The 16,022-nt window shown below is 33.5% G+C and overlaps 1 protein-coding gene across 1 annotated transcript in view; it reads right to left on the reverse strand.

The window, feature by feature from the left end:
* The window catches only part of LOC129000023 (interaptin-like), a 175,673-nt gene that overhangs the window by 117,993 nt on the left and 41,658 nt on the right, over positions 1–16,022 (reverse strand). Inside the window, exons 24-31 of the mRNA XM_054426870.1 lie at positions 15,217–15,312; positions 14,146–14,208; positions 10,627–10,671; positions 9,560–9,700; positions 8,669–8,728; positions 7,988–8,074; positions 6,315–6,377; positions 4,747–4,791 (exon numbers count right to left, since the gene is read on the reverse strand). Of these exons, the coding sequence (XP_054282845.1) occupies positions 4,747–4,791; positions 6,315–6,377; positions 7,988–8,074; positions 8,669–8,728; positions 9,560–9,700; positions 10,627–10,671; positions 14,146–14,208; positions 15,217–15,312 (600 nt within the window). The remainder of the gene's footprint in view (positions 1–4,746; positions 4,792–6,314; positions 6,378–7,987; positions 8,075–8,668; positions 8,729–9,559; positions 9,701–10,626; positions 10,672–14,145; positions 14,209–15,216; positions 15,313–16,022) is intronic.

Below are 16,022 nucleotides of genomic sequence, written 5' to 3' on the forward strand. Positions count from 1 at the left end.
ATAAAATATAATTAGTAAAATTATTTTTACCTGACACAACCTTGCTGAACGGCTATTGCTGTAACTTTAACATGTTTTCCATTTAATGCTGGTAAAATGTAGAGATTTTTATATTGATTTGTAAGTGTATAATTCAATAATTTTGCTAAATGTGTGAACTTTCAACGGACTATCTCCCTCCCCTCTATTTCTGTCCATGTTACCGAAACCTCCAGACCTCAGTTATAGCCAGCTTCTATCCTGAGTAACTCCGGCCCATTCGGTTGTTAGCAGTTTTACAGTTTCAAACAGTAATTCTTATTAACTTCCCGATTCCCGTAGCGTAAGACGTCAGGGTGTTGTAGGGGATCAGTGAGTAAGGATACCACAGTGGCAACAAAGATACCACAGAAATCCCATTACTGAAGTAAGATTTACTAAACAGCTGGGTTATTCAATTTTATTCATAAGAAATACATTGGGATTTTGATGGCCTGAGGACTTTTATTGAAGGAATTGTTGAAAGGGGGCGTCTACACAAAAAATACTTAATTTTAACACATAGTTTGTAAAAATCCATCCATTATTATGGAGGAGTAGTGTTTCATAGAAATCGCCTTCACGTATTACAAGGATTCTTTAATGCTTAATACCCCCGCCGCAGAAAACCTGATGACTAAGCAAATTTCCATTTGTCTGAATAGATTTTCAATTAAATTTAAATAACATTAGATTCAACAAGTACATACGTTTGCTGCTACAAGGAAACTAATAAAGTGTGTTTTTTTGTATTTTTCGCAACGTTCCAGCCAAACCACCCATGTGGGATTGGTTTGGCATATTGGTCCCACCTAAACTCAAATTCTCACTTGTTAGCTGCGGAGAGCTACCTTCTGCCACTGGGTGTTGGTCCACCTACAGAACCAAGTGAGGGGGGCCCTAGACTAAGGTGTAATGCGATCCGTGCTGAGAGGCTTGTGGCACTGAGGGCCTAATATTCAGTGTCTTAACAGAGCCTTCAGAGAACCAGAGGGAAACAAGTCATATTTAAGTAATTTAAGTCCTTTATTTTCTGAATAGATATTTTTTTTACAATTATACATCTTAGTCGTCAATAAGAACTACAGTAATAACATTTAATAAATAAGATAGACAATATATAAAAAATAAAGATACAATCAGCCAGACATAAATTCTATAAAACTGTACGATTTTTTTGTACAAGGTAGGATTTCAAACTTTTTTTAAACTTTCTTTCGCCATAACATTCCTTTAATACTAGTTGGAAGACAGTTAAACATCTTTATACACGCTGTAAAAGTTTCTCTTTCAGACAGGGACAGGCGGATTTGTGGAAGAAGAAGATCTGAGCGGGATGGTGGGATACCTATGTCTATCTCCAACAGCAGGAAGAGACCCAATTTTATTCTTGATTAAAAGAACCACTTTAAAAACATATAGGGAATAAAGTGTGAGTATTTTAAGATTTGGAAAAACTCCCCTGCAAGAGTGCGAGGATGGGAGACCAGATAAAATACGAACGGCTCGTTTCTGTTCAGTAAATGCGTTGTCTGCATGTGTGGAACTTCCCCAAACCTCTATTCCATATGATATAACAGACTGAAAGCATCCATGGTAAACATTGATCAGGTCCCTCTGATCAAGCAAAGAACCCAATGTTCTCGAGGCAAAACTCACCTTGCTCAAACGACCACAAAGATCTGAAATATCGAAATATGTGATTGCCACGTCAGCTGAGAATCCATAACAACACCTAAAAACTTGATTTCAGAAAGTTCTTTTATTGAAGATTGTGGTAGTTTAAGATGCAGTGGATTTTTGTTTCTTATTTGAAATTTGACATAATTAGTTTTATTTTGATTTGAAAGAATATTATTATTAAAAAGCCAGTTATCAAAATTTGAAATTGTTGAAGACATGTTCTCTTGAACAACTTCAGACGAGCCCTTAAAAAGCATGGTGGTATCATCTGCATACAGTGTTAAGGAGTTAGGACAAACATAGGCACCGATGTCATTTATATAAAGAATAAAAAGCAGAGGTCCAAGGTTAGAGCCCTGAGGGACACCATATCTCACTTCCGCGAGTTCGGAACAGCATTCTGCATTAACCTCAACATATTGCTTAAGACCAACTAAATATTTTTGTAACTTAATATACGAATACGACTAAGTTTGTGACAAATAATATCATGGTCAACCCGATCGAATGCTTTTGATAAGTTACAAAATAAACCAACTGCCGGTTCACCATTTTCCAGATTTGAAATTATTTTGGAAGTGAATTCGACTAAAGCATCGGTAGTAGACAAACTCGCCCTGAACCCAAACTGGTACGGAGCTATAAATTCATGCTTAGCTAAAAAAGATACAAGCCTGTTGTGGACTAGCCTCTCTAAAACCTTGGACAGTGTCGGAAGAAGAGCAATTGGTCTATAGTTGTCCTCATTACCTCTATGAATTTTTTGAAAACAGGGATTATTTTTGAAACTTTAAAAACATTTGGGAAAATGCCTGATTGGAGTGATCTGTTGAAAAGGATTGTGATTGCCTTTAAGATTGGCTTATATGCCTGTTTCAGCAAAGAACTTGAAATACCATCAATGCCAGAAGATACTTTGGTTTCAAGAGAAAGTATGGCTGTTTCAACATCAGATATGTACCCCTTATTTCTGTAATCAGGTCACTGGGGAGGTGGGCCTTAGATATAGACGATCTGACCCCACTGGAGGAGGAAGGTCTACTGAAATATGACAATGGCGACAAGCTTGCAGAAACTGGAAAGGAAAGAAAAAAACGACTTTCCAGGGGCGAGTTGCGAAGATGGATGATAACGGATGCTTTAGCCAAAGGCAAAAAGGTATCCAGAAGTGAGAGGAGGCTGGTGTGGGCTGCCAAGCACCCTAACTCTAGTCCCTGCAAAGCCAGTTTCTCCGGGAACCAGGATGCTGGGAAAAAAACAGGGCAATGAATGACTAAGAAGGACGTGATGCAGGGCCTCGAGCTGCAGAATGACCTTGACACGGACCACTGGGCGGTTGTCGGGGATACTCAAACCCTGACGGTCAATTCCTGGTTATGATAATGCAACATACAGTCAAAGAGAATGCTGCAGACTCTTACCAGTGTGATAGCGGCAGATGCTCTTGGGCTCAATAGGAAGACCATACAGAAGGTGGTTGGCTTCATCATCGGCAACTGGGTGGGAATTCAAGTTGAAAGCCTCTCATGTAGGAAATGTGGTGAGGAGGAGGGGACAGCCTTCCACAAGATATTTATGTGCCCAGCCCTACAAGGTCTGCGTATGAGATTCCTTGGCCTATTGGCGGGAGATCAAAGGGAAGAACAGGATACTATAGTAAACAAAATTTTCTCCATATACTATGTACAAGGGGGAAAACTGACCCAAAACGGATATATCAACTCATAACTCAAACTCAAAAATGTTGACAAAAACAATACTTTCTTCATATACTATGTATAGGGAGAGAAAGTAAAAATTTGAATGAATTATATTTTTGGCCTCTGGGGACATCAAAATGTAAAAGTAAATCAGTCCTAAGCATAGGTCCATGCCACCTCCCCAATAATAGCTATAATTCCCCATAGGGAAATTTGCTAAAATCGACACAGCTTGGATAAAACCTTTAAAATTTACCTTGCAACACATCGTAAAGGCTATTCAATTTTAAAATATGTTAGTTGGATTAGCGATTCCATTGGAGGCACAAACTATCACAGGTTAAGTCGAAGATATAAAGCTTGTTAAAATTCGACATGCGACATTGCTTAGTAACATTTTATACATTCCATGATAAACAGACATGGTACCTCACTATCTCTAAGTTGTTGGTAAAGTTGGGACAGTTTGACCTCTGCCTTTCTATAGTCCTCTTGCATGTGACCAGCTAGTATTGCCAATTCCAAATTTGCATCTTGTAGATGACTTAAACTATCATCCTCTGCATAAGCCTTTTGTGAACAATTTATTTGTATAAGTCCATGTACCGTAGTTCATGCATATTCAATAAAATTAAACAAAAATAAAACCTTTGTCACACTGATTTTGTAATGCAGGTATTTTGAAGGAGTTTAATAAAGGCTGGACCTGATAAAATATGATTAAAAAAATAACATATTAATTAGGAGGATATCTAAAAAATTTGAATCAACAGTCCTCAAAGAAACAAAAATATACTTAAACTAAATTAAGCCCTATCTTAGCCTCATATAACAAATTCTTCTTAAAATAAGTAAAATTATCAAATTATAGGATATTACATTACTAGTCCTGAAAAGAGTTTGTTTACCAGATGAGTGTGGTCGTTCCTGTGCGAGACAAAGTCGAGTGCAGGATTGCCATACGACTACGGAAAACACATTTTATACGAGTGACGTACGATATTTTAAGCCATGCTACTCTAAGCTAACTTAACAATTAAAAATGTTAGCAAATTCTTATATACCCACCGACTAAATGACTAACAATCACTACTCTCAACCTCTAAGAGAGGTTATGCTCCTGTTTATAACCACACATTGTCAAATATAGTCAGCTAGTTTATGTCCAGTAAAAACTAATTTCAGTACAGTGGTACGTAATGAAACCTCATTTGATAAAGCTGGTGGATAACAGCTGTTTCATGGACTAAATCCTTGCGTGGGAAGTTCATTAAAACATTGTAGTATGGTGTAAAATACATTTTTAGGACAACACCTTAAGCATACAAACTACTCTCATACTCACAACTGTTTCTTCGGAAAGCTTCAATTTATTTTGCAGTTCGTGAACCTAGAAAAAAGTTTATGGTAGTGGATTTAACACGTTTTATGTAGAGTAGATTTATAATAAAATTTCATTAGTAATTTTGTAAACTGAGGAATTAAGGGTAGTTCAAGGGTATTTGTTTATTTACTCAAAACAATTTTTTCAGGTTTAATATTATCTAAGTTGTATTAAAGAAATAGATTAAACCAAATTATTAATAGGCATACATAGAAAATATTTTTTTCAAAAATATATGATGATTAAAAAAATCTACTATTGCATTTCAAAGATATGGTCATATTTTTTTATTGTAGAATCATAATCAAAGGGATTTCAGTTTTACTTTGGCTCCTGCAGGTTTAGTAAAATTACTTATTGTTATGTTTTATGTGAACGTGAAATCACAAATTAAAATATTTTAATTCATTCGTTACTTACATGTTTTAACAATAATGACCCAGGAACTTATTATCTGGGAATTCTCTCAAAAGCTACCCACTCTAACAGGGAACTGAATATTGAATATCATTTTAATTAAAAATAAACAATTCCCAATAAATATTTAACCTAAATCGTAAGGTCTATTCCCCTATTGTTTATAGCAAGTTAAAGTTCAAACCCTAACAATAGCAACACTATCATCTATATTTATAAATATAATATAAAACTTCAAGAAGATTAAATTTAACTAGCAAGTAATAATATAGTGTAATAATAGTTTACGCGACAATTGCGTAATTGTATGTTTCGTACTAGGGCCGAAAACGAGGTTTTGCCGGCTCGAGATAGTTTTTAAGTTCGAGACGAAGTCAAAAACTTAAATCGATCGAGACCTGCAAAACCATTTTTGGTCTGTGTTACAAACACTATTTTTCACCACACTGCTACTATTCACAATAAATAATAATGAAAACTGATAGTCAACGCAACTTTAAGGTTATGTCAAGAAGTAATTTTAGGAATCAGCAAATATAATAATAAACAGTTGCTAGGCAACGGTGAAAATAAAACAATTCTATTTCAATGCTATGGATACTGTTTGTGTAATTAATATGCTAGCGGACAGCTGATTTTGCGGCCCCGGGATGTAAAAACCTGCTCGGTCCCCAAATTACAATGACAGCTGGTATGGCCAGCAAAACGTAACTTTCAGCCACCAATTAACGTATGAAATACAGCCAAAAACATCATAGTGTGGTGAAAAGATTATTTACTGTACATGAGTTGCGTACACTACTTTACACACAACAGTTTTTTAATTACTAACAATCACTACTCATAACTTCAACTTCTAAGAGAGGTAATGTTTTCGTTTATAAGCTCTCATTGCAGCGACTTATTAAATTGGTCTTAACAGCTTATAAGTTGAAGCATAACAATTTAACTTCTTTTCTTTAAATCCTCAAACCTCTGTTTTGTTACTTTTTCCTTTCCCTGTAAAGCAAAAAAACAATGCGGGAAAGTGAATCTTTCCAATTTTAAGATCTGAATTGAAAAGGCTAGTTAAAGACACAGGTCGTTGGTAAATGATTTAAAAAGTTGTTTACCTTATCTTGCAACTCTTCAATTAGATCTTTCTGCACATTTTCCTCTTTTATTTTCTTTGATTCCTGATTGAACAAACATAGTTTAATAATATGGTATGGCAACATTTCAAACAGACCATTGGATGATAAAAATTTTTGCAAAATGCTGAAGAAGAAAACCCAATGACTCCAATAACATTTAAATAAACATCTGGATATTCAGTTGATAGCTTGAAAAATAACCGAGCATTTACCCTACCTACCAAATATTATTGTAGCAAACATTTTTCTGGTTAAAATCTTTGTTGATGCCAGTTGTTTTATTTGGAATATATAGATATATTCAAATTGTAATTTTTACATAACTACTTGCAGGTTACATATCTTCAGATTATAATAGTAAAAGTCTATATAAACATGGCGCCAAGACAAAAGTTGTTATTCTATTATTATAACAAGTTTTTTCTTTAATTTTACAAGTTCCTATAATACTAGTGAATTGCCAGGGAATCAACCCTTCGGTCTGTGATGCTGCTTCTTTACCAGGAACTAGGGATGGTCAAGTCTCGAAATTTCGGGAAATTTTAAATCTCGTTACACGAGACGAGATTTCTTTTTGGCCGAGATTTTTATCGAGACAAGAATTAAAAAAAAAAAAAAAAATTAAAAACGCCTGCAGAAAGCAAATGCAATACCCGCAATACAGGAGCGTGTTGTAGTTGCGTTTCCTTTGCGAAGGCGTTCTTATTTAATTAATTCTATAAATGTAAATATTACTTTAATTATTTTAATAATATTACTTTAATAACATTTGAGAAGTTTTGTTAAGTGTAAGCAGTGTGAGGAATGTTTTATTACTATAAAAAGTCAAAACAAGTAACTATTTTATAAAAATTAATATTGCTTTTATTTTATGATTTATTTTATTTTAGGATAAGTTGAACTCTATCCTAACTGATATCACTATGTTTCCTAATCGTAGGCATTTTTAATAAGTTAGGCGTGATTAATAAAAAAATGTTATGCTGATTTTTTTTAATAAAAGATTGTAAATATTCTTGCCTATTATCATTATTTTTGTATTTAAACAGTCATCTAACAATGTTACAAAATCAGGTAAAAATTTTGAACATGCATTTCCCGTTGTGTATGAGAAGGGAAATCCCGTCTCGATCTCGTCTCGAAATTTTATGAGAAATAAAAAATCTCGTCTCGTCTAGTCTCAAACTAAAAATTCAATCTCGTCCATCCCTACCAGGAACACAATACTAATGCTCTACTTATAATCATTCTACAAAAGGTAAGTCCGACCGCGTGCGCACAGTTAACAGGTAAAGGTGCGTACACGGTCGGAAATTGTAAGACATTGTAAGTTTTTGTCAGTAGGCCAGCTCGTTTTTGTTTGTGTAAATGTCTACGTGTGTAGTATGTGTCTGTGTTTCATATTTAAACTTTTGACGACCTTTTCGAAGTGACAGTGTTAATAAATGTTCTTGTACGACATCTGATGATGAGGACTCAAGTCCTCGAAACGCGTAATCTGTAAGGACTATACAGGATAACTCTGGCAGCACTCAGGAAATTGTATACCTTTTATAGTTTGTTCAGTGATCCAGAGACAAAACAACTGAAATAATAATTATATCTGATCTGCTAAAGTGCCAACTACAATTAATAAGTGCAGTTATACTTACAGTAGTTAACTTTGAATTTTCAATTTGCTTTTCGAGCTGTCTATTTTTGTCCTGTAACTCGCCAACCCTCTTTTGTTCTTTAAATATCTGAAAAATGTGTGATTAGTTCATTATTTGCTGGTTTGATTCCAAGCAAAATTGTTACCACACTCTAATAAATGTCACTGGCGTAGATATATTTAAAAAAAATACTAAATAAAATCAGAGAATCAGGTTTACAAAAATGTGACACATTTCACTTTTGAATTGTCTACAACTAAAAACGGACCAATTAACATTATTTGTAAAAGATTATAGTTCTAATTCAATGCTTTTGAAAAAGTTTCAATAAGGTAGACGGACAAATTTTCATGATGCTACAATTGTTTTTTTGTTTTTTTCAAACCCTGTTCACTACTTATGCTGAAAGAAACTAGAACCTAGTTTTTTTCTATTGTCATTTCAATTAAACATACTTACATTAATTTGAAGACGAAATATGTATGTACACAAGTAAAGGCATATGCTAAAACTACTGTATTCATATTAATATTGGATTGCCTGATTTTTTTTTTAGAATGTTGTAAGACTGACAATAATTTCAATTGGTGACTTTAATTTTGAATTACCTAGATTTTGTTTAAATAAAAAACTTCTGCAAAAAAAGAGTCTTAAGTGGTCTACTCTTATTGTCATACTCACGCTTTCTTGTAAATTGGCAATGGCTGATTTAAAATCTTCTTCAGCCTTTTGATGACGTTTCTGAAAAATTTAAAACAAACTAGCTAAAATCCAATTGAAACAAAGAGTATGGATAAGAATGTTACATAACTTTTTAAAACATGCAAATTATAATAAATTATATATATATATGTATTATGTACTATAGTATGAATTTGGAAATAACAGAACGTGTAAACAAAAATGAATAAATAAAAAAAACCATTAGAATTACATAACAGAATTTAACCCTAGGCATCCTGAAAGACCTGTAATTTGTTATTTTACAAAGTTTTCTGCTGTAAGGTTTCTGCTAACAGCTTAAATTTTTAGTAACAGCAATAATATTTATGCAGTTGCACACCACACACAGGTAAAACGTTGCACACTGATTACTGATTAGTATCTGTTAGTCAAACACATACACAGTGCTAGTTTTAAGGATAAGTAGATCTAGCGCAGTAGATCTACAGTGCTAATGTATCAATCAAAGAATGGGTTCATTATCATGCACATTATCAAACAAGATAAATTTAAAACAATGCTATTGGTCATAACTTTAAAGCTTGTGTTGTGTGTACAGAAAGAGTGACTGAAGGAAGTACAGTAAAATCTTGATAACAAGACTCTCATTGTGTAGGCATATTATTAAATAAGACTTGTTATCAAGGTTGACTTCTTATCAAGATTTGCAATAACATAAAACATGTAGGGGTAAAATAAATTCTAGAGGATTTTGAAAATGACGGTTGTTATCAAGGGTGACTTGTTATTGAGGTTCCACTACAGGAGACAATAAGCGACAAACAGACTAATTCCTTGCACATCATGACTAGTATGTTAGTGGTACTAGTTGTTGTTAGATTGTATCACCTCTTTGTCACTCAGCTGTTCGTAAAGATCTGTTATTTTGAGATGAGCGATTTTGCAATCATCTTGTAGATTACCGGCAAGTGAGGCGAGCTCAAGTGTGGCAAACTGAAGCTTTTCTACCAAATCGTTCTCTTTTAAATCCTTCGGAATAAAAAAAAACAACAAGAACAAGTAAGTTGCATTTAACAAGTCGATAAGTCCAACGTTGGCCGCTAGATTTTTTTTTATACCCATACCTTATGTGATTCCTGACCAGCCCTACTTTGAGTTTTTATTTAATTTATTTTTCATAATTTCATCTTCCCAAAATAATAACATGAGAGGTTTAGCCACCTATGCAATAATAATTATTAGAGTATCCTGCTCTAAATGCCTTAAATTTTGTCAGTTACTCAAAATTTAAATATCACAGTTTTATGTTTTGTTCATTAATATATTTAAACTTGAATAATTTTTAAGCTGTTGATAGTATATGAACAAGGTGAAACCATCAAGAATATTAGAATGAAAGGTGAAAAAATACAGTTCATTTCCATTCCAGCTGCTGAACTATTATACTCAATTTAATTAATAGGTTTGCATACCTATTTATTTATACCTTATACTATTATACCTTTCCAATCCGAGAAACAGCCTAAATAGGACACGTAGGTTGTTTATATGTTTCAGCTTGTATCCATCATTCGTAAATGTCTTTGTGGGTCTATGTCCGTGTAAATGTTCTGTGTATGTTTATTAGTAAACAATGACAAGGATTTCATCCAACTACAATGTTTTGACAGTGGCGGATACATACTGAAACATGTAAATTATCTACCTGTCCTATTTCAGCTGTTTGTCGGATTTTTTAAAAGTTTGATGGAAGAAAATTTAAATGTCTTACTGAACTATTTTATGAAAATAATAGTGATATATGACAACTTTAAAATCTATTGATGACTGAATACAGTTTTAAGAGGATTGACTCTAATACAACATTTTGAACCAGCTTGTTATCTACACAGCATAATTTCATACAGAATCAAACGTTTTAAATTTAAATTGCATACAAAGTTTAAATTACTTACATTGACCTCTTCATATTTCTTCAAACAACTTTGAAGTTTTGAAATCTGGAGAAACATAACAATGATACAGGAGGTGTTTGTAACATTACCAACTTCAAGCCTGGAAAGACAGGTCCGCACATATCAACTTGGGTTGGCATTAGCTGATTTCCAAACAGAGGTGCCTGCACATTAATCACTCTCTGTGCAGCCTGTTCGTCACAGGGATAGCAAGTAAATCCACACTACTCATAATTCGGCAACCATCAATGCTTGAGGATTTTTGTTTCTATCAATATTTGCTATCCCCGCAACGATTGGACTGCACAGAAAGTGACGAATGTGTGGCTCTGTTCGGAAATCGGCTGATGCCAATCCAAGTAGTTAGACAAGTATTTGGTGCTTTGAGAATGTCGTATGTGTGGGTGGACCCGCCTTCACATTGACTGCAATTCACTTTGATGATTGATAACACGTAAAACCTGATAACTTCATCTATACGATTAACTATCTATTTTACCAGCTGATCCATAAATCACAGACACTATTTTGTTCTTAATTAAGTGGACATTTAATTTCCAATATCCTAACACAATCTAATACAGGTTCTCTACTTTATTTCTGCATTAATTTTTTAAGCGCAAAATAATTATTGGTGATCCCTTTTCTCATAAGCAGCGTATGTATTATAAAATTCAGTCTGTATAAATGTAGACATTCCATTTACATGGACCAGTAAGAGCCAATTATTCATTTTAGCAAACAAAGTTGAATGAGCAGCTTCCAGAGTGTACTACTGTCAAAATTATACGCTTTAAAACAAAACAAAAATATAGCGCTCCGCTGTCAATCTGGTGCTAGGGCTAGGTAGGGTTTCAGGTCGTAAGAACTTACGTATGCTCTTTGTTATCATAAACACTAAACAGGGAAGTTAATAACCTAAGATAGCTCATAGAACCTATCCTGGGATTTTAATGGGACTTTAAATACTAGGCCTACTATATATACCTCTTTATAAGCTACAGGTTAACCTTTTCACAATTTTTAATGAACATGTATGGTTTGGTTATCTTAGATAAGTTATCTGGTATAATTTATTACTAACTTCCGTAAGCAAATCAGCTAATTTAAATATATATATATGAATACTGTTGATATAAATCCTTGTGCCAAGTCATCAATTGCTCTTAGAATTTGGAGTAATACTGTACCCAAGTTGAGTTGTTAGTCTGTACTTGAGTTATGAGTGAAAATTTAAAAACGTACGTTTTCAGGAAAAGCACTTTGCAAATTTTTTTCCCCTTTTTTCAAAACTTTTATTATTATTTTTATTTCATTAACATTTTAAGTTTCATAAAATGTCCATGGTAACGCAATATCTTTGGTAGTTTTTTTTTTAAAGAGCATCTTTAGTGGAAAAACACAAAATCCTGTCACGACCATAATAGTCGTTTAAATGAATATTAAAAATAGTTAATATTATTTTTATAACTATGTTTTGCTATAAACTAATTTACTTTTATGACCATTATACAATAAAAAGGTCACTGAGCTTTTGGTATATTTGGTCTTTCTAGAAAAAAATAAAAAAAACTCAAAAAATAGAAAAAAAGGACAATAAAATCTTTTTAAGTTTGTATAACTCCGAAAAAACTTACCTGAGACCCGAAAAATCGTTATGTTTGTATAGAGGTGTGCTTTTTTTGTGTATAAAACATTGAAATATGACGATATTTTAATTTTTGAAATTTTTATGATAGAAATCATAAACGTGATGGTCAGGGACAAGCGGTAGGGGAGAGTGGGGCACATTTGAACAGTTTAAAATTGCCGTAATTTTTATACTCACAGGCCATTGGACCAGCTGTAAAATGTAGCCCTCAAATAGGACAACAGGTTGCATTCATCTCCCTCCATTTCTGACCAGTTCTTAGTTTATTGTTGGGAAAAGAAGTTTTAGAGCACCACAAGAAAACTTTTTTAGCAGTAGGAATATGTAAATTTTCCATAGAAAAACTACATTACGGATAAGTTTGATCCATTTACCTTATGGCTTATACATATTTAGATACAATTATGCATTTCACATTGATAAGTAAAGTTACAATTCAAGAAAACATAATTTATCTTTTTGCAAAATGGTGCCTAGTGGGGTAGATGTGAACAAGAGTCTGAAGGGTACATTTGAACACCATGTTTTCATCTGGTAAGCATGTTGTTCAAATGTACCCCAACTGATTATATTTGTTTCCTATACAAGACAGTAATGAATAATAATAATATAAGACTATAAGCTTCCTCAACCAACAATGAGTGTGAGAACTGCACGTGCAGCGAACGAATATAATTTGCTATTAACTTTGCAACGTTTAGCTACAAAATAATGTGAATCCAAAACATTAAATGAAGAGTTAGCTCCAATAGAAATAGTGTGTTCAATTGTACCCCACTTCTTCCAGTGGTGGGGTACTTTTGAACGATTTGCATACCTTTGCGAAAACAGATATTGCACATTAACATGTTAACTTGGAGGGCTTAAAAAATAACAAAATTAAAGCTAAGATTATGTTACGACTAAATGTAACAAAGTTTTATTAAAAACACATAAATTCACCTATTAAAAAAAATAAAGTTTAAAAGGTGTTAAAATGTGCCCCGGTCGTGAATTTTCTGAAATAATCTAAATATTTCTAAACAATCCTTCAATTATACTGTTATAATGGCTAACACTAAAATAGGCTCCATACGCTCCGTTAAATCTGAAGGCTGCCCTGAAGGAAAATCTCAACGTGTGGATGGAGAATTTTGTTGAGTTATGCCTGTGGCCGTGCCGCCTGCAGGCCGAAAAATCCAATACAAAATTTGGTATCGTAGGCCTGCAGGCCAGTTGTGCCTGAAGTCCGGCCAGAGCATGTGGAGGATTGTGTAGGGTAGGCCTCGAGGTAAATCAGTGTTTCGTTGACTTTACAGTAATTATTTATTAAAAAAAAAATTGGTAAAGCCTGGGGTCAACAAAGACGATGTGGTAAAGAAAATAAACAACATGTGGAGCAGTTTTAAAGACAAAGATTCGATAAAGTCAGGTAGCGGTACTGATGAATTATACCAAGTATACCAGCCAAAGTTGGAGTATTTCAATAGCGTTCTTTTCTTGAACGACCAAGAAACACCTCATAACTCTATCTCCAACATGGCTCTCATGAATATGAGATCATCATTATCCGTTTATGCCATGTGCAGCAACAAACTGAAGAACCTCAAATACTTAAAATATACAAGAGCGTGTGGAGCCTGCTTATAATGGAGGGCAAATGATTAGGCATTATGGATTAAAAGGACCAGATGTGAGTTGACCTCGCATCTGTTTAGTCTTGTGACCTATCACCACATAACTGCCTGTATCAACAGTGAGAGAGACATCCCCTGAGGTGTGTGTGCAACAAGCTCTGTGAGCTTTCTGGCTTAGCAGTTTTGAAAACCACTTACCTAACCTTAGTAAGTAGTGGGGAGCAAGTTCAAATAATCTTTAGGAAAACTCACCTTGGACTCCAATTCTTGGATTTTCCTCTTACTTTCCCTTTCAGTTTCACATTTTTGTAGTTCCTATAAAAAATAAAAGATTTTATCAGCCCATTTGCAACCCGTAACAAGACTGAGTAATATAGTATCTTTTGTTATTTATATTTATTTGTCAACATGTTCTGAGTTCAATCTTAAATTTTATGCAGCACAAATTGGAAAAGAGGATTACATATGTGGCTGTTCCCTCAGAACATGTAGTGTAATTCAACTTCAAGGATTATTAAGAATTGCAATATAACAATTATATTTTATGCAAAAAAATTCCAAGCGTAGTTTTAAGTGGAAGGATGGTTGTATTAGTCTTGCATCAAATATATCGGATTTTGGTGCTCAAAGGATAAGATCAAGTTTAACTGTGACACATGATATAAGTCAAAATGATATAAGAAGTCCAAAATATAATTTTTGAGCTGTCCCACAACATCCAATATAAACTGTTCGACTGTTACACGATGTAATATCTCATCATGTTCAAAAGTACAGTAACTGCAAGAAACTTAGTCTTTCTACAAGCTTTGGACGTCATGGGATTGGTCATGCTACAGTCAAATATTTTATATTGGACATCATAAAACAAATAAAAAATTATATTTTTGACGTCGTGCAATGTACCCTGATATAATATGCTCTAGACAAAACTTTTGTATTTTAGAATAATATGAATGTTTTAAAACTGTTTTGTGTTACTCCACAAGAAAATAAATAAAATAAGTCAAACATTGGAATGTAATCAAAAGTTATTAGGTACTAATTAAAAGTTATTACAAGGTTAATAAAAAGTGCAGAGACCCATTTTTGAATTTTGAACAGACAAAATCAGGTACAGCTTATAATACTGTTGCTAGAAAATCAGCTTAGAATAGCTTTTTAAGTTATACAGTAAATTGAAACTTTATGAGTGAAAATCACCCGGCAGATTTAAAAGAATAGTTTAGTTTCTAGTATTAGATTCCAGGAAAACTTTACATAAATTGGCAGAAATACGATGATAAAAATAAAATTCTGATAACTGTTAACATAAATAAATACCAGGCAATGAATTGTTTTGCGAAGTTGTTCTGCTTCAGTGTGACATCGCTTAAGTGAGTTCTGAAGAACACATATGGTTTTATCCTGCGTTTCAGTCTGAAAAGAGAATATAACAAAACCATTGAAACTAACTTTTTGTTTAACTTTACTCAAGAAATTACCATGTGTTATGTATAGATTATCATTTTATAATTTAAATATTTTTTACATTAAGTCAAAACTGAGAAATTAGCAAACTATATTGTGATCAATATTTATATACAAATTAAACTACATTTTTGATTAAATTTTAATTCAAATCTTGGTTTTCAATCAATTGACTTTTTTATGTAGTATACTGAACAAAAATATTTTAATCTAAGATCAAAAAACTAGACCTTTCTTAAAACAATGGATTGAGTATTGTTGCCAATTTACAACAAATATATCAAATTCTGAGCAATATGCATGCTAAGAATGAATAGTTAAAGACAAAGTATTTTTGTTAGGGTGCGGGAATCAACCATCATAACAAAAATCTAGGGATGGACGGGATTGAATTTTTAGTTCGGGACGGGACGGGACGGGATTTTTATTTCCTTCCCGATTTTCGGGACGGGACGGGACGGGATTTTTTTCTGTGCATAAAAAGAAAGACTTGAGTATTGCAGTTACCAAAAAAGGCATACAAAATCAATCTTTACCCTTTGTGGCACTGATCTATAAAAACCAAGAGATGGGTAACAATTTTTCAGGTACCTGTAGAAACTTGTGACTCGCGGTCGAAAGGACTCGCGGTCACGGTGCGATCGTCGGTATGACTCACG

Source organism: Macrosteles quadrilineatus, unplaced genomic scaffold (genome assembly GCF_028750875.1).
Source record: "Macrosteles quadrilineatus isolate MER2022 unplaced genomic scaffold, UCM_ALF_1.0 Scaffold_8__2_contigs__length_117827958, whole genome shotgun sequence".
Classification (NCBI taxonomy): Eukaryota; Metazoa; Arthropoda; class Insecta; order Hemiptera; family Cicadellidae; genus Macrosteles; species Macrosteles quadrilineatus.